This window comes from Adiantum capillus-veneris, chromosome 8 (assembly GCF_014529385.1).
Source record: "Adiantum capillus-veneris isolate H3 chromosome 8, ASM1452938v2, whole genome shotgun sequence".
Lineage (NCBI taxonomy): Eukaryota > Viridiplantae > Streptophyta > Polypodiopsida > Polypodiales > Pteridaceae > Adiantum > Adiantum capillus-veneris.
In genome coordinates, this window is record NC_140938.1 from 131,967,415 (window position 1) to 131,989,509 (window position 22,095).

The window sequence follows — 22,095 nt, forward strand, 5'->3', positions numbered from 1 at the left end:
TCAAGAACGACAGAAAAAGGCAGCGGATCGCCATCGTCGCGACTGGAAACTGAAGGAGGATGATTGGGTGCTCTTACTTTTGAGAAGGCACGCCTAAGAAAGAAAAAGGGAAAGGAGAGGCTTTTTCCAAAGCTTAGTATGTGATACTACGGACCTTTCCAGATTACTGACAAGATAAATGATGTCTCCTTCCGATTGAAACTGCCAGATACTTGGAGGATTCACAATGCATTGCATGTGAGTCTCTTGAACCCTGTTAAGGGTGATGTGCCTGATGATGGGGAGCCTGATGAGCAACCCAAAGTGGAAGAAAACGAGGAGATCCTTGTTCCTGAACAGATTTTGGCACATAATGATACGAAGAAAGGTAAAGTCCGAAGGCGGTTCTTGGTTAAGTTCAAGAACTTTCCTGCATTTGATGCGAACTGGATGGAGGAGGAGGACCTAGCAGATACTCCTCGGATTGTGAAACTTTACCTCGATGTTTTGGTTTAGCATAGTCTACTCCAAACGGAACCCAGAATTCAGCTTGGCCGGAGATCTGGTGCAGTGGGATGCACAAATGGGGAGTCACTCCACTCCTTTGTCAACAGATGCCTCGATGTTGATACTAAAGTCACTGATGTCTCTTTGAGCTTCAGGGATACTGAGAGCTGACAGTATTGTACTGGATGACTTTATGAAATGGAATTCCTGATTATGATACTAATTTGTTCTTGACTTTTCCAAAGCTTAGTATGTGATACTACGGACCTTTCCAGATTACTGACAAGATAAATGATGTCTCCTTCCGATTGAAACTGCCAGATACTTGGAGGATTCACAATGCATTGCATGTGAGTCTCTTGAACCCTGTTAAGGGTGATGTGCCTGATGATGGGGAGCCTGATGAGCAACCCAAAGTGGAAGAAAACGAGGAGATCCTTGTTCCTGAACAGATTTTGGCACATAATGATACGAAGAAAGGTAAAGTCCGAAGGCGGTTCTTGGTTAAGTTCAAGAACTTTCCTGCATTTGATGCGAAGTGGATGGAGGAGGAGGACCTAGCAGATACTCCTCGGATTGTGAAACTTTACCTCGATGTTTTGGTTTAGCATAGTCTACTCCAAACGGAACCCAGAATTCAGCTTGGCCGGAGATCTGGTGCAGTGGGATGCACAAATGGGGAGTCACTCCACTCCTTTGTCAACAGATGCCTCGATGTTGATACTAAAGTCACTGATGTCTCTTTGAGCTTCAGGGATACTGAGAGCTGACAGTATTCTACTGGATGACTTTATGAAATGGAATTCCTGATTATGATACTAATTTGTTCTTGACTTCTTGTGAGTGCAGGAATTGATAGCCGAAATGACTGCAGCATTTTGGTCTGATTGATCTCGAATAGACATGGTTGCAATAGGGGTTAGTCAATCGGACATCGATGAGGTCCCGATTGGACCTAGATGTGATTGCTAGCTACATTGCCGATAAATCATGGTCTAAGATCCGAATGAATGTTGAATGTCATGTGATGTCCTGTGATGTCTGGTGATGTCCTGTGATGTCGTGTGATGTGACTGTCGATTTTGTACATGTGCTAGATGTGTGTTCCTAGTACGTAGGTACTAACAGTCAGTGTCTGCTAAGACGGTTTATGGCTTTTGTCGGTTTTGCAGGCGTAATCGCGGTCGATTACAATGCTTTCAAGAGGGGGGTATGTCACAAAGTGATGATGTGGCGGACAGCAAAAACCCTAATTTCTGCCAGAAACCCTAAAATTCCTACAAACCCTAATTTTTGCCAGAAACCCTAAATTCCGGAAATCGCGGAGGCGGATTATTAAAAGAATTTTTTTTTTTTTGGAAAATGATGAGCAATGGGAATTATGCTTTTGCTTTTAAAAAAAAAAAAAAAGAAAAAAGACTCTCTAAGAGAGAGAGAGAACTGATGCTTTTGATTTTAAAAGCTTTTGGGGCTCTGCTTTTGGGCATCCCTTGTAACCTTTAAATTAGTGGTGAGGGCCTCACTTCTCAGAGCATCTGGACGCAGAGTCTGAGAGTGAAACCCTACCGCTCTCTTGTACTTTGATGATTGATTAATACAAAAAGAAATACCGAAAGGGGCGCCAGTCTTTGGGGCCAATATCTCTAGACACGGAACTCCGCCGGGCCAGTGCAAATCTATTGTGATCTGTGAATTGTTTTGAAGTGGTTATTTGGTGCTATCGCGGTTGATTCTTGACTTGGAGTGTCCAAGTCTGTTACAGAGCATCTTTATATGAGTGAACCACTCTATCCCACGATTCCTTACGATCATGAGAAGCAGATGCAAACTGCATATGGCCAAATTTGCCACAGCTAAAACATGCACCTACAAACTTCCCCCATTTTAATTTAAACGGCCTTCTCTCTACCATCGGATCACCAGAGTCAACCGTGATTCTTGAGGGCGTCGGCTTACGTGTATCCCACAACACACAAAATCTATTGAAATTAGTATCCAACTTTGGGGGGCATATCACTTTGCCCAATTGAGCAACAAAAAGAGGCAAAAAATGCTTCCAAGTCTGTGCCCAAACTGGGCACCTGTGTCGTATCAAACTTTGGAAATCTTTAGTGAGCGCCCATGGCAATACATGTGTCATTTGCATGTTGAAAAAACAAAGGCGACATTTCCAACAGTTACGAACGAGCTTCCATGTGTGCCAACAACACCTCATAAAAACCATGGGCACCAAAATACACCCCTCGGAGTGCTTGCCTTTCCAACAAAAAATCAAGCCATTGACCTACATCTTGAGCCGAGGGCATCTTGCTAGGGAAAAACAAAATAACCGCATTCAACGCATATTGTACCAAAATAACCACTTTAGTAGTGGGTTGCTGACCTTCCGAGGCATTCTGAGCGTCCGCAAAATCCTCCGACAAACACTCTTTTATGATGTTTGCAACATCCATTGAGGACATATCAACTTGTTTCCTACGCTTATATACAGCTTCTTCTGCCATAACCAACCAATACCGCACTTTCTACAGACAAAGGTCTACCTCAAATAAAAACTATTGAATAAAGCACACACTAGATGAGCCCTCACTTTTATAGTTCATCATCTTTCTCTGTACAAGGCCACAAAACTGTATATAAACCAGTCTCTGCCACATAGAAATTCGATTAAAAAACGTGCACGAGTAGAACTAATAGAGAGCCTTCTGAGAAGAAATGCATTGAAGGGAAGGTGCTTGTAAGCCTAACTCGTCGCTCTGCTGTACTAAAGGCGAAACCCTAATTCGTCACTTTGATCTCTGCTGGTGGAAACCTAACTCGATTACTTTGCTGCTGGCAGACTCAGGTCGTCACACTGTAATGCTGCTCTCATCACCTGCTGAAAGCAAACCTCTGACGTGAGCCGAGGAGGCTGACCACAAGTGAAAAGTCACAGGGCATAGAGCACAGACGCTGCAGAGGCTCACGCGCAGGCTGATTCACGTTGAGTCCACACACAGACACACACCACTCTCTCGGACACACACACACACACACACACACACACACACACACACACACACAAGAAAAATATTTTTATTGAAATAAACATCTCAAGGGCAGAGCCTCATGATAAATGCACACAACCAATCACCATAGAGGTGTGGTCCCCAACATGACAATAAACTATACAGTAAAGGACAAGGACTATTTCTTAGTTGTAAAAGAGAGTCTCTCAACTCTTCTAACATGTACATTTTTTGGCCTGCCCAAAGGGCAAAGGCTATAGAGATCACTTCTCTTTTTGCTGACTAAAATAGGAAAAAGGTTGAGTTGTATTTTTAAGCATTTTTTGACATGTCAAAAATGTTGATTGGTTGAAATAAGATAGTGGGTACTCATTGAAATGAATTGTGTAAATCTAATGATGGACATGTCTTGAGTTTTGAAATATGAAATGAACTCTCATATATCAAGGAAAAGATTTTGCATTGCCCAATGCCTTTGGAAGCATGAAACATTGACAGCCTTACATGTTAAATGATAAAGCCTTAGAGGCTCCACAAATCCCAAGAGTCACCTTTTCATTTTGAAATTTGTGTTACCCACCTTTTCATTTTGAGAATTTGGTTCACCCCTTGAAACTTGAGGTAATAGACTAAAGTTGTCATTTTTGTTAGTTAAAACTTTATGGAAGGAATTTATCATTTGGGGCTTTAACCTTTAAAGATTTTTTATTTTTATTTTTAAAGATTTAAAAGCTAAGTTAGAACTTAAAGATGTAGAACTTTTAAAGTAAGGTCTTCGATGATCCAATGAGGACCTAGAGTTTTTTTTTTATTAGAAGGTAAAACTTTGAATTAAAGAAAGTGAAAATGTTACATGGATCCACAAGTAAGGGGAGGGTCACCCCGAGACGCTAGAGTTTTAGGACTTAGAACTTTAAAGCTTTTAAAGTGGGATTTACAACTTACGGATCTACAGTTTTAAATTTGTAAAAAGGGTTCTAGAGCTTAAAAATGTAGAGTTTTTAAAGTGGGGTGTAGAGCATAGGGATCTAAAGCTTAGGGTGTAGAGCTTAAGGGTGCTTTTTTTAATCAATTCTATGTGCACGCTTATGTTTGTTTTTTAAAAAGCTTAGAGATGTAGTGATTTTAAAGTGGGATCTACCCTCAGATCAAGGCCTAAAATTGACGCCTACTTTTTTTGTCAAGGGCTATTTTGCCTATCAAAACAATCTCAAAATTGCCTGTCATTTTTTGTATTTATATCTTTAAGTTAACGTTATATATGGCCAATTATATAAGTTGATTGCATTACACAAAGCATATAAAAGGGGGCTTGAAAAATTGGATGTCAAAAAGAAATTTTTATCATGCCTGGCAGGCCTTGTGATTTTATCACTTGTTTGTAATCCAAGAGGGGGAAGTTCTCCTCGTACTGTGTCATGAGCACAACAAGAAGAAATCAACTCTATCCAAATTGCATGAAGGTATAGTTATATCCCAATGAACCCTAGCAGTTTCTAGAGAAATAGATGGTATCTTTGTTGAAGAAGAGCTTGCTGGAAGAGGTGGACTTTGTGGTGGATCCCTATTCCTGTAAGCATGTCTAGCTGCACTCCATGGTTGATGTGTGCGTAATGTATGTGGTGGAACCGTACGTACTGTACATTGTCCCGTGCAGGAAAAAAATTAAGGTACATAAAAATACATACCATTGGCAAAAATACCTACTGTAAAGAGATTTATAGGTATGTAAAAATACATACCATTGGAAAAAATCATCTTGCACCCCGTATAGTTATTGATTGTGTCAATGCTTGTCAAGTGCTTTATGACTCGAGAAATTGTGCTAGTTAACTTAAAGTTGATACTTGCACTGCCATCGCCTTCTGCTGGAAACACTTTTCCCTGGAGTGTTGACAATGTGGATAAAATTGGTGTGCAGTGCCCAGAGAGGGTTGGTTGGCTTAGGCATGATGCCTCCCGTCGCAAGATCAAGAAAATTTCACGAGAGACTTGACACCCAATATTGTGCGTGAGGCAAAGAGAGAGAGAGAGAGAGAGAGAGAGAGAGAGAGGAGAGAGAGGGATGCACCTCGATGGAATCTATGCATTGCAGCGGCAAAGTGTGCTCTCTGCACTCAGTTTGCAGGTTCCGTGTGACTCTGTTCTGCTCTCTCCAGAAACTCAACTTTTAGCAGAGCGTTAAAAAAGACCACCAGCACTTATCTGAGAGGCCCTTAAAGCCCTGAAATTTACACATGAAAATGTCATATGTGGCGTAGCCCGTCCGAAATTTATAATTAAAAAATAGTACTTACGGACCTGTACAGAACAAACAGTACGGAACGATCTGTATGTACGTATGGGAGCAACCTTGTGAGGAGCCTCTATCTACCTCTGTCGCACTCTCCTCCTCTTCTTTGCTTCTCTTCTCCTAGCTCTTTCTGCCTCTGACCTCTTATCACCATGTAATACCTTCGTCTGTCCTTCTTGAGAAGGCTAGCTAGATCCAATCCTTGGCTCCAATCTATACAAATAACAATAAGCTTTGCTGAAACTTAGGGGACTTGTGCCAATGCTAGACTAGCCTCGTCCGGTGTATCAAATTGAACCTAATAGCAACCTCTCCCCAATGGAGAGAGAATCACAATCCCCAGAGTAGGTGACATTAGGAAGGAAGCTCTTAGGAAGTTCAAAAGCTATGGCGCTGACCTTTCTCCTACCACTTTGCCACTGAACAGTGAATGGAGTTGAGTGTACTGCTGAGAATCTGTTTCCAACGGAGATTCCATGAGAATCCATGATGAAGAAGTGACTTATCTCCAATGAGCAATACCAAGAATGCCTCGAAAACTGGTGTTGGTGACCCAATGGAATTCCATGCACCTGCATGAATATAGTTTTCCAGAGTCTAGAGCCAATATGACTTACACCTAGCTGTCAATGCACTTCGTAAAGACCAGCACAATAAGCCTCTTTGAGTTGAGGCCAAGGAAACACTTGAAACTTGTTACCTGTTAACCTTGGGAAAGAAAGTTACTTGAGACGCTCCATCAGCCACAGCTTCCGTTTCCACGAACTTCACTTAACAGCTGGCTATGCGAGGGCTTGCAGGTGGCAGGGCAGGTGTTGTGAACATGGATGGAACCAAAGGGAGTAAGGGTGGTAAGCTGCAGGGCTGCTAAAGATGGAGGGTGCCTAAAAGAAAAAGGTACAACTGAAGTGGTAAGGCTGCTAACTAAGGCGGGCTGTGGGTGGCATGCTAGAAGGCTGTTGGGCCTGACTAAGGGCTGTGGATGGGGTGGCTGGAAGGTGGAAAGGTCGCGGAAGGGGAGGACTGATAGGCTGGGAAGCTTGCGGGTAGGTATGGTCTGCAAGAGTGGCACCAGTGGGCTACCGGGCAAACAACGCAGTGTGCATGTCACAGCGTGCGCAAAGCTCACAATGCAGGCTCAGGGTTGCAAGAGGGAAAGGGGAAGTGTGTACTGACCGGTCAAGGTTGATTAGGGTTAGGGTTTCGCACTTGGAAGAGCAGGCATTTAGTTGGTGGGAACTTGCCCTTGGAGATAGCCTACATGGGAATCAGCTCGACGAGTTACATCGCGGAATTTCGAGCAGTTACTAGACCCTGTCTGACTGTGCAGCCAATCAGACACCATTACAGACACTTATAAACAGGACCCATTACTTCCATTTTGGGGGTCTGTCTATCAATCAGTCTATCAATAGATTGGAACTCTTGTATCTCTTGTAACTAATCGCTATACACTTCATAGAGCTTCTAAGCACTAAGTGCTTTACCATTCGTACCTCCACACTTTGTACTTTTGAACCAGTTTATGAATCTGAATCTATACTTCCAGTTGTCCGTGTTTATGTCATATGAAGTCTTTCATATCAGTTCAATTGTTTGTCTGACTTTTTCGTATGGTTTTCTGAAGTCTGATTCTGTTTAGTGAATCTGATCCGACCTTTGGCATGTGACTTTGAAATTCTAACCCTGGAATAGCCGTCAAGTAACCAGCTCATTCCATTTTGGCGATCATGGAGGTGAGTTAAAGCTCTTGCCAGGAACTAGTCTCCTACCCTGAATTCAAGGTCAATCAACTATTCGCAATGCCTCCACGTTGTCTGGAGACCTAGTGCAGTTTTGCTAAAGATCAGTACCATATCAGCACGGTAGCTAAGGAACCAGAGCAAGGCTCTGATGAACAACCACGCTCCCAGAATGAAGAAACTGGTGCCAATGGAGAGAGAAGGGGTGAGGAGCATCAAGCCTCTCAACACTCAGCACATTCGAGAAGACAAAATTCACAAAGAGTTGAGAGAGGCTCTCATTCACATGTATCTCGGCATTCAAATGGGAAAGGCAAAGCGAAAGTTTACACTAATGTCAGTGATGCCAGCAAGCATAGTAAACGAGCAAGATTACACAAAATCTGGTAGAGGGAACGAGCCTGACATAGTTACAGAGAAAATGACGCCTACAATGAGAGATGGGAAGCAGATGCCAGACACGGACCATCATAGCTAGCACAAACATCGGAAGAGAAAACCATATCACAATGGTAAATCTAGACACCGGGGAAAGGAATCAGATCATCATAAAACCAAACACAGTGAACTGAAAATTGTGTTTCCGAAGGCAGCAAAAGAGATGATCCAGATGTCCATATATAGGCCTTTCAATCAATAGTATGTTGATGTGAAAGACATCGATGAAGATGACTAGGCAAAGTATTTCTCACAAACTATGAAGGATTGAGCAAGGAAATGGTACTATCATTACCCAACGTGCAAACTCAAATCTTATAGTAAGCCGAAGAAGGCTTTCTTGTTGGATTAGATTGAAAACCATGGGGATGAGGACATCCTCTACAAATTGGATAAAATCAAATAGGGTTGGCTATCTGTAAGGAGTTATGTGGAGAAAATCAAGGAACTCACCTAGTAGTTGAATGAGCCATCATTAGAAAACCGCATGCATGCATGGTTTTTGTGTAGGTTCAGAAGCAAGAAATTAAGAGAATAGGAAGGACCAGCACCAACCAAAAAGTTTAATGATGTCGTGCAAAGAGCTCTGAAACTAGAGCAACAAGCTAAGAAAGAGAAGAGGCGAAAAGGAAAAGAGAGTTCCAGTTCCACTGAGTCATCTATTGTTGGATCGTCGACCAGCTCCAGCTCTTCGAATAGTGATTCCGACGACACATCCAAGAGTAGGAAGAAGGGAGCTTGGACTATAAAGATTGAGGCCCTATCTAAGGAGATATCTAAGATCTCTAAGGCTAGGCCTTCAGTAGGAAAAGTAGAGACGTGGTGTACGAAATGCAAGTCAAAGAGCATAGGTTTGAGAAATGTTTCCAATGCACTTATTGCAAAGCGTTTGGGCACCAAAAGACAATAGTACCCGGGTAACTTTATTGAGTCCAACCAAGGGGAAAGAACATTTAATCTAAACGGAAGGTGTTGAGGAGAAGATGAAAGCTAGACAACTGGGGAAATTAGGGCAGTTGGAGAGGACACACAGGCAACAGAATGCTCAAACACGTGAACGCAACACAATACCAGTAAACCATAGGGGAAAAACCACCAGTGATACAAAGTTACAAAAGACTGGTGATACATCAAAGGCTAGTGACAAAGGAGTGAAGGATTACTGTAGTAGAGAGCTAATGCAGAAACAGGTCCTCATGAACTTGCAATGAAGAGGCCAAAAACTCCACCAAAGAATCTCCAATATCAGATTCCGGATCTCCAAGGCCAAAAGGCACACACTTATCAAAATCGACATCACTACCGTGTATCCTTTTTCTTACTAGTGTTACTCGAAGATGACATGCTTTATTATAGAGCTCAATATGCTCTAGAAGAAGAAGCATTTAGTGGCAGGTGACAAATTTCTTAGAGAGCAGCACTCTGTAGGACATGTCTCTTCTAAGTACGTGGAACTCTTGTGGGTAGAACTATAGAGATTAGATATCCAGGAGGAGGTTTGTGTCTTGATGCAGCAGCTCATCAGAGAGTTCATGTGATGATACTTCTAGTGACAACCTACTTAGGAGATCAGGCTTTCGGAGAGAAACTACCGTGTGCCTCTACTCAGTCACTTATTTTTCTTCCTTTTTCTTACCTTGGTCTTTTTTATTAGACATCAAGGTAGAATCTGTATGTACATAAGGATCCATTCCGTACAATACAACCATATCGTATGAACGTGAGGCATCTCTCTTAGCAGTTCACTCTTTTGATCATAACTTCTTCATGCGAAGAGCACGACGTCCTCTAAGCATTGATGTAAAGACATAAATTTTCAAAGTTATGGAAGCCGTTTCTGTAACATCATTTCTGAGGTGAACAGGTTCAAAAAAGTTGACTCTCATCTCTTATTTTACATACAATGTCTTCCGGCACTCGCAAGGGTTCTTCTTCTTGGTTGAGTGTTTGATAGTTCAATCGCTCTAGACCAAAGAGTGTTAGTGAGTTTCGGCGAAAGGGCAGTCCTTTTTGGAAAATTTTCAAAGTTATGGAAGGCGTTTTTGTACGAGCATTTCTGAAGTGAACAGGTTCAAGAAAGTTGACTCTTATCTCTTATTTTACATACAATGTGTTTCAGTGGGTTCTTCTTCTTAAACAAGGTCCACAACCATCGTGGAAAATGATCCAAAATCTCCTAAGTGTGGAGATAGCAACACAACCAGCCAACCATCGACATCGGAAACCATGATCATGGCATACTTGGTATCGTTGCAACCAACGACATCGGAAATCATGATCATGGCATACTTGATATCGTTGCAAGAGACCATAAACACGTAAGGCGAAGACTTACGAGCACTTGCAATGGAGAATGGCACACGAAGAGTACTTGTGGTTGAGAATGAGAATCTCAAGAGGACACCTGAGATGCAAACAACACGTTTGATACAACTTGAAGAGGAAGTCAAGGAATGTAAACGCTCTCTTCTGGACTTGAATGCTTTGAAGGAGCACATGAGCAAAGTAGAGCATGACTATGTATTGAAAGAGGAGAAATTTGACACCATGAGCCAGGATGTATGCGACATGAAAAATGTATGTACAAACAAGTCTTGGGTTGATGTATGTGGTAACAATGTGGTTCCTAATACCTCACTCATGCAAGCTATGGTTGAAACAAAGAATGTTGAGAATGTGGACGTGGAAGAGTTGAAGGAACGAGAGCGACGTTCCAAGAACATTGTTATTCGTGGAATTCCCGAAGAGAAGTTAGAGACACCTCATTCTCTTGCCATTGTTATCGAAGATTTTTTTAAAACCCACTTTGGCATGTCTGGAGTTATGGTCTATGGAGCACATAGAGTGGGGAAGTAAGGAGCTCCTCGTTCAAGAGAACGGCCAATTGTATGCACCATGCCGGATGAGACCAAACGAAAGATTATCCTCGATAATAGTTGGATCTATTTGAGGGATACAAAATGTTTTGTTGTATGTGAAGATCGCACTATTAAACAACAAAATATGTGTCGCAAGGCATATGAGGAAAAGAATAAGAAAAACAAGGAGATCTCTCACGAAGAAAATGTGCCCAAGGAGGAGGCAACTCTTTCGAGCAAATAGAGATGCGTGACCTATGAGACTAAGTTATAATTGAAAATATGCTTTGGAATTGTAATGGATACCCATGGAATGTGGGGGTTGGCATTGATGAACTAAAAAGCAAAGCCGATGTTGTTCTTCTTGCTGAACTTGGGAGCATGATACACAAAGGATTAACGGCTTGGAGGATTACAATGTACATTCATTGATGTGGTCAAAGAATCTCAAGCAACGAAGAGGGCAAGGAGGGGTAGCATGTATGGTTAAAAAAGGATCGGAAGATTTTGTATCAATTGTGAAAGATGACAATTACAAACGTTATGTATGGCTCAAAATTATGACATAAAAAAGAGTACCCATTTTTGTAGCCGGTTGCTACATTCCTCATCATGATTCCCCCTTTTATGCTTGCATGGATAGAGATCAATCATTTTTTTATTTAGAAGAGGACATTGCTTATTTCAAAGGCGAAGGTGATGTTATTGTATTTGGGAATATGAATGCTCGCACAATAACATTGTAACATGATACTCAACAATTTGCTATACCATACATTTCAAGGGAGTTAGAGGAAGTTTGCTTGTATGATCGTGCTTCAATGGATGAGAAAGAGCCGGATCACTATGGAAAGTTACTTTTACACGTGTAATAGCACGGATATTTTCATTGCCAATGGTGTATCTTTGTGGAGTGAAACAGATGGATTTACATGTAGGAAACATAATGGGGACAGTGTGATTGACTATATGCTACTCTCCGAAGCCATTATGTATCGCATAAAGAGTTTTATGTTTAGCCAATGGATTCCGGAATCCGACCATCGGACCTTATGTATTGACCTTTCATGTGGAGGAGCAACTAAGCATGATAATCTCAGCCAAAGGGAAGAGAAACTATCACTATTTGTGGATTTCAAACGAGCACCAATGTACATTGAAATGGTTGAGCAAAAGTTATGGATGACAAAGCTTCAATATGACGCACCATTGGAAACTAAATGGGAAGCTTTCAAGAAAGTTATTGGTTCTTGTTCCGAAGAATGCTTCGCCATGAAGCATCTCCATGGTATCAATAAAGATAGATCACGCAAAAGGTGGTTTGATAAAGAATGTCAAGATGCTCGAAAGTCCTTGATATAGCTTGATGCAACTATGGACAAAGACAACTATCAAAGTCATTTGCATATATACAAGGCATTGATTCAAAAGAAGAGAAGAAGATGGGAAGTAAAGCAATAACTTTTTGAAGTCTAAGAAAAGGCACATGCATGTGGAAGATTTTGGAGAAACTTGAGGGGCAAGCGGGTTGAGAATTTTGGTGACTTGAGTCTCATTGTAGTCAATTATATGAACAAGAAAATGCTGAAAAAATATTATTTTATGGTTCACTCACATGTATGTCCTTTTTTTTTTACTATTGAGAATGTATGCGGTGGACTTAAAAAGTTGGCCACTCCTTGCAAAATGGGAGATCTTCAAGGTATCAAGCCGGAGATGATCAAATGGACGGGAGATTTTACTCATGAGTGGATGTGTGATATGTTCAACCTTGCACTTCAACATGGTATGCCTTATGATTGGAGTACTAATTGGGTTAAGCCTTTGCATAAAGGAGGGAACGTAAAGAATGTAAACAACTACCGAACTATAATGATTGGGTCTCTTATGACAAAGTTATTTGGGTGCATAATGGAGATGAAATTGAGTGATTGGGTTGAAGAGAATGACAAGCGTGCAAAAGGACAAGCGGGTTTTCGTCGATGCCATAGCACCATTGATCATCTTGTCACTCTTTGTGTTCTCATGGAGGAAAGTCGTTTGAAAGGCAAGCGATTGTATTGTTGTTTTGTTGACTTTAAGAAAGCCCTTATTATGATTCCACGTAACAATTTGTGAAGAAGGATGGAAGAACTCTAAGTGCCAAGTGAGTTTATGCTTACGGTTTCTCGAATCTATGAGAAGGTGATTTGTCAATTGCGTATGGAAAGAGAAATTTCAGAAATTTTTGTAAGCACTATTGGGGTTAAACAAGGATGTCCATTGTCATCAACTCTCTTTGGTCTATGCATCGATCAATTGGAACAAATGGTTCTTAACTTTATGCAAGAATAAGGCATTGAAGAGATCACTATTTGCAATGCGGTAATCATGCTTTTGTTGTATGCGGATGATGTAGTGCTTCTAGCACACACTTTAGAAGATGCACAAAAGCTTATGGTTGTCCTTGAGAACTTTTGCTTGCATAGTAGGTTGATTGTGAATGAATCCAAAACAAAGGTTATGCTTGTGAAAACCAACCATAAGGAGAAGCTATACATTATGTACAACAATGAGACACTTGAAGTTGTTGAGAGCTTTAAGTACCTTGGCCTTGAGGTTCCGTCCAATCACAAGTGGCATGAATGTGCTATGTGTCATTTGGAAGCGGGAAAGAGAGCATATTATGCATTTGAGAACATATGTAATGCGGGAAACATAAAGTGTTGGGTTCTCAAAGAGTATCTTTTTGATGCATTGGTAACACCGGTTATTCTTTATGGAGTTGAAGTATGGGACGGGAGCATCTCAAAGTCTACTTGGAAAGAGTTTGAGAATGTCCAAAAGCGTTTTCTTACAAACTTTCTCCAAGTTAAGACACAAACACCATATATGCCTCTACTTCTTGAGTCGGGATCTCTTCCAATTGAGGTTATGGGCGTGGAAAGGGTTGTGGAGTACATGATAAAGATGCGTCAAAACCCCTCACATCGACTTCTTGCAATTGCATGGGAAGCAAGCAAAAAAGTTCAAAAAACGCATAAAAGCAAGATCTTGAGCACGGAATGGATGCAAGACATAAAGAAGTGGGTTGGGAGATGGGATGCATTACACTTGCTACATGATGCTTCAGTTGACTCCCAAGTGAATGAAGCTTTCCTACAATGCCAATGTATTACGGCTTGGGAGAAATATGGGGTGGGTCACGCTTCATACATTACACCACCCATATTGTCCCCAACTACAAAACCATGTTCTTTGCTGAAAGAGGAAAGCGTACTCACACTTACATGCTTGAGCCTATCCCCTTGTTGGCGATACGCACTATCGCAACCATTCGGCTTAGCTCCCATTTCCTTCGATATGAGACAGGGCGTGGAGCAATGGAGAAGAGTCAAATCGACTATGCACATTATGCTCACTGCAAGTTCGAGAGTCTAAGTACCACACACACACTACTAGAGTGCTCAGCTTTTGGTCACATCCGAACTTGCTTCTCTCACATTTTCAACCATGACTTAGATCTACACACTTTCCTCTCCCAGCCACAGTGTGGGCTCTCCATTGCGACTCTCATCACCACAATTTTGGAGGATCGAGAGTCACTTATCAGCCATACACATACTACATCACATGTAACTTTGGTCCCATAGGTCATATTTGACCTTCGAGGACGATAATATAATCCATCTCTCTCTCTCTCTCTCTCTCTCTCTCTCTCTCTCTCTCTCTCAAACAAAACAGGAGTATCACTTGCACTCTAATCTTTATTGCATGAAGCTCGGATCAAATTAAAATTTTCTTGTCCTAACCAGAGCCACAACTTGTTTGAACAGTCATATACTTGAGGCTCACAGCTGTGCTTTGCTTGGGGTTTCCCAGGCGGATTATTATAGTTTTTATGAGTGTATTTGTGTTCTCAGTTATTGAGTTGATGTATCAGAATGAAGTATTAATTTACTCTTTATCAGCAATATCACTCATTATATTATGGCAAATTGGTGCAGCTCGACAGTGGAAGAAATTTGGTAATGAGCTCAAGAATATTTGGGAGTCATTCCGGGTGGTTTGAGCAAAGAACTTAAGCTGTCATCAGCATCGAGTGTATACTTGTTCTTTCATCCTGCATGCAGTTTCCTGTATTTCAAATTACTTAACAAGAAACATACCATGTATAAGTTATCTTAACCTCTATAGCTTGGAAACACGTTAAAATGCCGGCATTGTGTAATTTTTTGTCACTGAGAGTGATTTAATTTGTTACAGTTATGAAGCTAACAAAGTTGAATTCTTTGTTAAATGGCCAGCTGTTAACATGTACCAATTAACCTTTTTTGGTTCTTAGGTTTTAATGGATCGACACTGTTATTTTTCACGAAATTTTGTTGGGTGTTAGGAATGATAAATTGAGGAAAGCAGACTCCTGGCTTCCAATGGAGCTACGGTCCATGTTTCCTTTCCCGTTTGTTAAGATAGGAATGCAATGGATGTAGGAGAAGAATAGTACAAGTATGGCGCTTCTCAGAGGCCCGAGTCCAATGTTCATATCTGCCTGGCTTCTTGGATGACGTAAGTATCAGAGCAGCAAGAGGTAGAGTTGTGTATTGCTGTACCCCCTTGCCACTGATCTTGCCTTGTACTTAACAATTTCACATCCCCACTTGTTCTCTACTTCTGTCTGGTGGTAACTTGCTCCACTCCCACGTCCCATTTAACCTCCGCTATTCCAATTCCTCACCCATTGCTGCCTACCCCCTTTCCCAGCCCTTGCCTTTCTGTTCTTCCTCGAGATTCTTGGTTTGTCTTCCTGGTGTACCTCTAATTTGGACACGATAGTTACGGGGAATGGCCATTTTCAGGCTTCCGTTCCCTGTTCCCATTCCAACTTCTTGATCTGAATTTCCATTGTGTCGTAGATGTGAGTATCTGTATCAAGGAATGACAATTCATGCCCGTTTCCATTCCCCGCTCTGTGTTATTTTCTGTTATTGGTAACCATGGTGAACACAGGTCTTTTCTCAAGGCAGTCTGATGGTAATCTCTCCCGGTGTGAACGTTTTCTGGTGTCTGTGATGATAGCATAGCCATTCTTGTCTATATAACATTGATGTCGCTTGATCTCTTAGTAACTGCACTATGAAGTTCTGTAGACGCATCTACCTCTGCTTTACTAGAATCTCTTTGTACATGGTTCTTAATGACTCCTTTTGAAAAAAGTGAATTAAGTTGTTAGCTGGTTCTCAAGGTAGTGGCTAAGGATATTACACCCCACATCTAAGGAATGTTACTATTTGTGTGTGTGTGTGTGTGTGTGTGAGAGAGAGAGAGAGAGAGAGAGAGAGAGAGAGAGAGAGAAAGAGAGAATAATAATGTGCAAGGTTTCTCTTTTATGAGAGGACTCTTTTCGTCTCCTCTACATTGTTTGCCTTTCTACCTTTCATCTCCTCCACACATTTGATTTTCCATATCTTAAAGCGTGTTCACTTTCAATGCGAGATATCACAATTCCTACTAAGGTTTTAAACTTGTCATTCGCTTTCAAACAATTCAAATGAATTGGGGGCACCTATTGTGCGGAGTAGGAGAATCCTTAAATCCTAGGAGCTTTCCTTCCAAGCTCTTGAATGCCTCATATGGTGATTTGTCCGCCCCCATACGCTTTGACCTTGTTGGCTATGTCCTTGACTCTTCTTCCCTTCCAAGCTCTTGAATGCCTCGTATGGTGAATTGTCCACCCTTGTACGCTTTGACCTTGTTGGCTATGTCCTTGACTCTTCTTCCCTTCCAAGCACTCGAATGCCTCGTATGCTGAATTGTCCACCCTTGTACGCTTTGAACTTGTTTAGTATGTTTGGTATGTCCTTGACTCTTCCATGGACTTAATTCTTCGAAAGGTTCTTCCTTCTTGCAGATGGGGATAATGAACTAGAGTGCTTTGTTAGTAGCATCTAAATGTACACACCAATTGCCCACATTGGGGGGGGGGGGGGGGGGGGGGGGAGAGAGAGAGAGAGAGAGAGAGAGAGAGATTCTTGTTGTTCGTGATACTATGCTTGATGCATTGAACATGATGTTTTGTTTAGAACAAAGAGATATGGCCAAAAAATAAAACCATGGAGTGGGTTATAATTTTTAAAGTTTAATGTATGATGGCATCCGATATTTTTATGTTGTGAAGAAAAGAAAACATGCAAGTTTCCTTGTATGCTAGAGTTTGCATAGTCCTCCCCAAATATTTAAAAAACCTGGGAAGATGTCAATTCTCACGATAGCACACAAGTTTCAGTGTGTTTTTTCTTTGCATTCTATAATAGAGCTATATTTTTTTAAACATTTACATACCTTTACACTCAATAGTTGCTTGTTGTGATCAACAATGCTACAACACATTCAAACTTTTATGGAACTCTACCCTTGCAAGAATGGAAACAATGTTGTTAACATCTTTTCAAATTACAATGTTAAAAGTAAAAAAGAGTTCAAAGCAAATAATTTAATAGTATTAAAATAAAGGATGCATGCATAAGTCACAACAATAAGACGAAATGCCACAATTGGTCAAGCTATTATAAAATAATCAGGTCCTTCCCTTGAAGAATATATCCTTCAACAAGCTATCAACAAACAGGTCATTGTGCATCATTCTGTGGGGGATCTATGATGAGTACATTCCCTCATCTCCACATATAGTGAGTATGAAACCTCCTTGACCTTGAACAAGCCATTGTGCATCATTTTGTGGGGATTCTATGGTGAGTCCATCCTCTCATCTCCATGTATAGAAAGTATGATGACACCTTGTCAAGCTCCTTGACCTTAGACAAACCATTTTTCAGGTTGTAGGTGAAGGTGTTTGGGATGAATCCCTCTCCTCTATCTTAGTATAGCAAGAGCCTCATCGACTTCCTAGGCCTTCAAGAAACTATTTTTCAAGAATCTTCAGTTGATTTTGTGCGTTATGAGTCTCCCCTTCCCAACTCCATTAGTAGAGTGGGATATTGTCGACTTCCTTGGCCTTCAACAAGCCACCTATCAGCTTGTTGTAGGTGAAACCATCCATGTGAGTAGTTGGTGTAAGTGACCATGTTTGGGATGTGTCACCTCCTTGCAAACTAGAGGCCACCTATTTGGTCGGTGTAGGTGACCAAGTGTGGGATGCATCCTCCCTCCTCCATCATAGATAGTATGGAAGGAGCTTTATGGACTTCATTGACACTTAACATGCCATCTTTCGGGTCGGCATAGGTGATAGGGTTTAGGATGCAACCCCCACTCGTCCGTGTAAATCAATATAATGAATTCTTTTTGTACCTCATAAGCCTTCAAGAGGCTCTCTATTGGGCTCGTGTAGTTGATCGCATCTAGTTTTGACTTTGACTACTCACTCAACAAGAATGTGGTGCCAAAATTTATCGTTAGGAGGGGCACAAAGTGGTTACAACAGTATGGTGGTGATGTGTGTGAACACACATAGACTATTAGGATACCTTTTCCCTCACCGGGAGGTTGTTCTTTCCTTGCTTGTATATATAGTCCTTATTCTAGGGAAGCCTTATTTTTGTATAGGCACACTCAATTATACTATTTCTATTGCGTGTTCTTGAGTTCTAGCCATCCTTGCTTCAATCTAATCCTCTTCATGTTGAAAAAGTATTATTGCTACAAAGTTAACATTTAAGCTTTCAATTTGATGAGTTTTCCACCATATCAAACACTCACATTAACAGAATTGGTGAGCAATTAGAGCACAAGTGATCAATTAGAGTATTCAACGATCCTCTAATAATGAGCATGTATAGCATAGTAATATTAGTGATTGGTTTAGTGAAAATTTAACAAAATTGGTGAGAATTATTAATTTTTAGTCATTTCCTAGTGGCATTGAGCTAATTGGTAGTGCAAAGTAGTGATTGGTTAGTAAAAAATGGTGACTTGTTGGTGAAAATCAATCGATTTTCAATTAAGTTTCAATATAATTAAAATGGATTTAGGGGGTTTTGGGAGTAATAGAGCTCAAACCTAATAAAAAATCATGATGCGCACATAAAATCAAACCAAAATTGAGTTATATACACTAAAATCTAATAAGATTGGTAAGTAATTAATGATGATTAAACTCTTGCCATTGTATCTTGACTCAAATAGCTTAGGTTACAGTCCCTCGTAATGGTGCTAAGTGTCACATAGCATAAAGACAAATCCACATACAACATACCAACATAATTGTCAATCCAATTAGTATGACGACTTTCCCATTGCAGTAGTCATTGCGATTCAAAACTGACAATAGTCCCTAGCCTCATATCCTATGGCATCTGACATTGTCAATCAATGCCTCTACACAACAACATTGACACTTTACGAAATTTCTTGTGTCAGGCAGTAACACAAGCCATAAAAAAACCTACTTTTTAGGCCACAGCCCATGGACACCAACATGAGTGTTTCCTTGAATTTATTGAAAAAAGAAAACTCAGACAAGCAATAGTCGAAGACCAATCAACAAGCAGGATCTAGGAAATCCAAAGATGGACAATAATCATAATGCCAAAAGTAAATCAAGGCTAAAAGGACCAAAATTACAACACCTGTTAAGAGCATAAATTACACCAATGACCTTGATTATCATAGCCTTGACCAAGAAAAGTGTTCCTAGAGTAGGGATTCATTAGCACCATAGAAATCAAAGAGCCAAAATTACCAATAGGTCGTCTAATCCCACATGTGAGTGTTGAAAAAGGACACTCATTGTAACAACCAATTTTAAGCTTTCTATGTTAGGTTTTACCAAGAGACTAGTAAAATGGAGATTAGTAGGGTCATAACAAGAAAGCTCATATCAAGCCATGTGTAAGTGTTGAAATACCATCAAGTTAAGAATTCTATCAATTTATCACATTAAATCATCAAAATTGTATTACAAAAATATGTCAAATTAGGGATTCATTAACATCGTAAGTTTGATCCAAGCCACATTAAGTAGCCATGATATAGAGGCAAGACTTGTGGGAAAGAATGGTTTTTCTATAATGTTTATGTGACTAGGAGAGGAACAAGTGGCAAAAGTAAGTGTCCATTGGAAGGAAATTATAGTCCACAAATTTTAGAGCCCAATAGGCAAGAAACACTATAAAGCATTCATTCTTCCCACCCACTCTCTTAAACTCAAATAGAAAATCAAGAAAAGAAAGGCTAAGAGAGGCATGCGAGATCCCTCACCTTTATATAAAGTCTAGGATTTGGGCTTGCAACCATTTCCTCTTATTGAATAACCATGAGCAGATTAGCTACCATCCATCAAACAATAAGCATAGAGTAGCCACAAAAAAATCTAGATTTGTACACATGGAGGATGTGTGATAATAGAGCTATAAAGTAAGGTGGTCACAAGAATGTATTCCAATGAAGCCATCAAGAGTTGATAATTGTGCATACTCCTAAGGAAAAAAATTAATGAAAGCGAAAATCATGCAATCATGCACACAATAAAGGAGTCTTGTATTACTCACAATTGAAGGGAGAGCCAATCGGTGCAATAGAGGGGGAGGAAGACTTCCATGTGATGTAGCAGTGTTGAGTCAATAACCAGAAGGGGATGAGACACTATTGTGGCATATCATAGGCCTAAAGCCTGCAAGAGGGGAGATGAGGGACGCAGGTGGATATATAAGTGTGTGTGTGTGTGTGTGTGTGTGTGTGTGTGTGTGTGAGAGAGAGAGAGAGAGAGAGAGAGAGAGAGAGAGAGAGAGAGAGAGAGAGGAATGAGCTAGTTACTCTAACAACTATTCCAGGTTGGAGATTCAGAGTCAGAGTTCAAATCAGATAGAATTTTCAATAGATATAGACTTCAGATGAACATAAGAAAATTAGATAATGAACTAAAGAGAGTACAAAGTCAAAAGTTTGGACACAAAATATTGGAACTGATATATTTAAATACTAGATTAGAAGTACAACTGAACTAAGTGTTGGGTAACAATAGAGCTTGATCACCATAATAGTAGCAGCTCAACAACTACAAAGGACTAAAGACACATAGATAGAGTGAAAGTCTCCAAAGTGAAAGTAGTCGATCTTATTTATAGGTGCTCGTACTGGCTTCTGATTGATTGTGCACTGTTATAGTTAATGGTCGTAATTACTACTGGGAAATGCTAACTCAACTATGTATAAGTGTCTATATAGATGCATTTCCCACTATCTATATCCTCCTCTCCTTTCTTTGAGTTCTGGTATATTCCAAAATTCTAGATGCTACGTCGATATCAATGTTTGTGCTTGCATATATCTAGAGCCTTCTTTAGAGTGGCCGTCTTGATAGTCTCAAGTGAAATCTAAGTGTTTCATGTTGGCTACTCCCTTGAGAATTGGAGCCGTGTTCTCCTTCGAAATTATCCAATAAATGGCCTCTTGCTTCAACTGCTCTCGTCGCTCAATCATCATTTCAATCTCATAAGGTGTTAGTGCACTCCATGTCTTTGTGTCAGGGTCATATAATGCCTTCTTTCCCCTAGTGAGTCTTGCCCTTGCTAATTTATGAAATATTGATGCAATATGAATCTAGCTAGTTGGAGATTGGCCTTGATTTTAGTTTCAAAGAGGATTTTGACCATCTCTTTGAGCTAAGTGCAAAGCTGGCTATGCTGGCTAGGTCCTTCAAAGGGATTTTGGAAGCTTCCACCAAGAGTTGTAATAGTTTATTTGATGGATTGATTAGAATACTAAGATATCTAACTTTGCCACTAAATCATCATCCCTATGAAGTTGACCATTCATCTTTCAGCTCCTCTGAGATGGTGGTCTTCTATTCTAGCTCGTTCAAAACATTCTTTCAAGTGACCCGCAATGCCTTGCTATGCTCATATCATTTTCTTATTTGATCTACAATTTTGACATATGTGTGCCAATCAAATGGTTCATTATACCTAGGATATAATGATGGAAAGAATCTTGGAAGTTCATCATCCTTAATTGGCAAGGGACTGTGCATGGTGATTCCAGACGTACCAATCCTAGTTGTAGTTTGGCTTGGTTTTGCTCTTCCAGTATAACTTGTAGAGCTTGAGAATAAATTGCCTCTTTTCACCATATCTGAACTCTACGACAAGCTCTATGTGGAGAAAGAGAACTCACTTGATGATGATGGTGTCGCAAACCAAGAGTACGTATCCTTAGCCTTTTGATCTAGCCAAAAACAAATACAATGGTTGATCGTCAGAATCAGATACTTACTTATCTTGCCCATCTGGTGTTGGGATTTTTGCTGATGTGGAATAGTACAAGTTGATTTT

At 40.5% G+C, this 22,095-nt stretch overlaps 1 protein-coding gene across 2 annotated transcripts in view; it reads left to right on the forward strand.

Annotated features, from left to right (window-relative positions):
- Nucleotides 1–15,104, forward strand: part of LOC147452974 (thylakoid lumenal protein (Mog1/PsbP/DUF1795-like photosystem II reaction center PsbP family protein)) — a 62,879-nt gene extending 47,775 nt beyond the window's left edge. The window contains exon 5 of one of the 2 annotated variants that reach the window (XM_086518525.1): nucleotides 4,852–4,931. In XM_086518525.1, coding sequence (XP_086374651.1) covers nucleotides 4,852–4,916 — 65 coding nt within the window. In that variant the 3' untranslated portion in view covers nucleotides 4,917–4,931. Of the gene's footprint in view, nucleotides 1–4,851; nucleotides 4,932–14,811 lie in introns of those variants that run through there. The other variant, XM_086518524.1, reaches the window with a different exon arrangement.
- The last annotated feature ends 6,991 nt before the right edge of the window (nucleotides 15,105–22,095 follow it).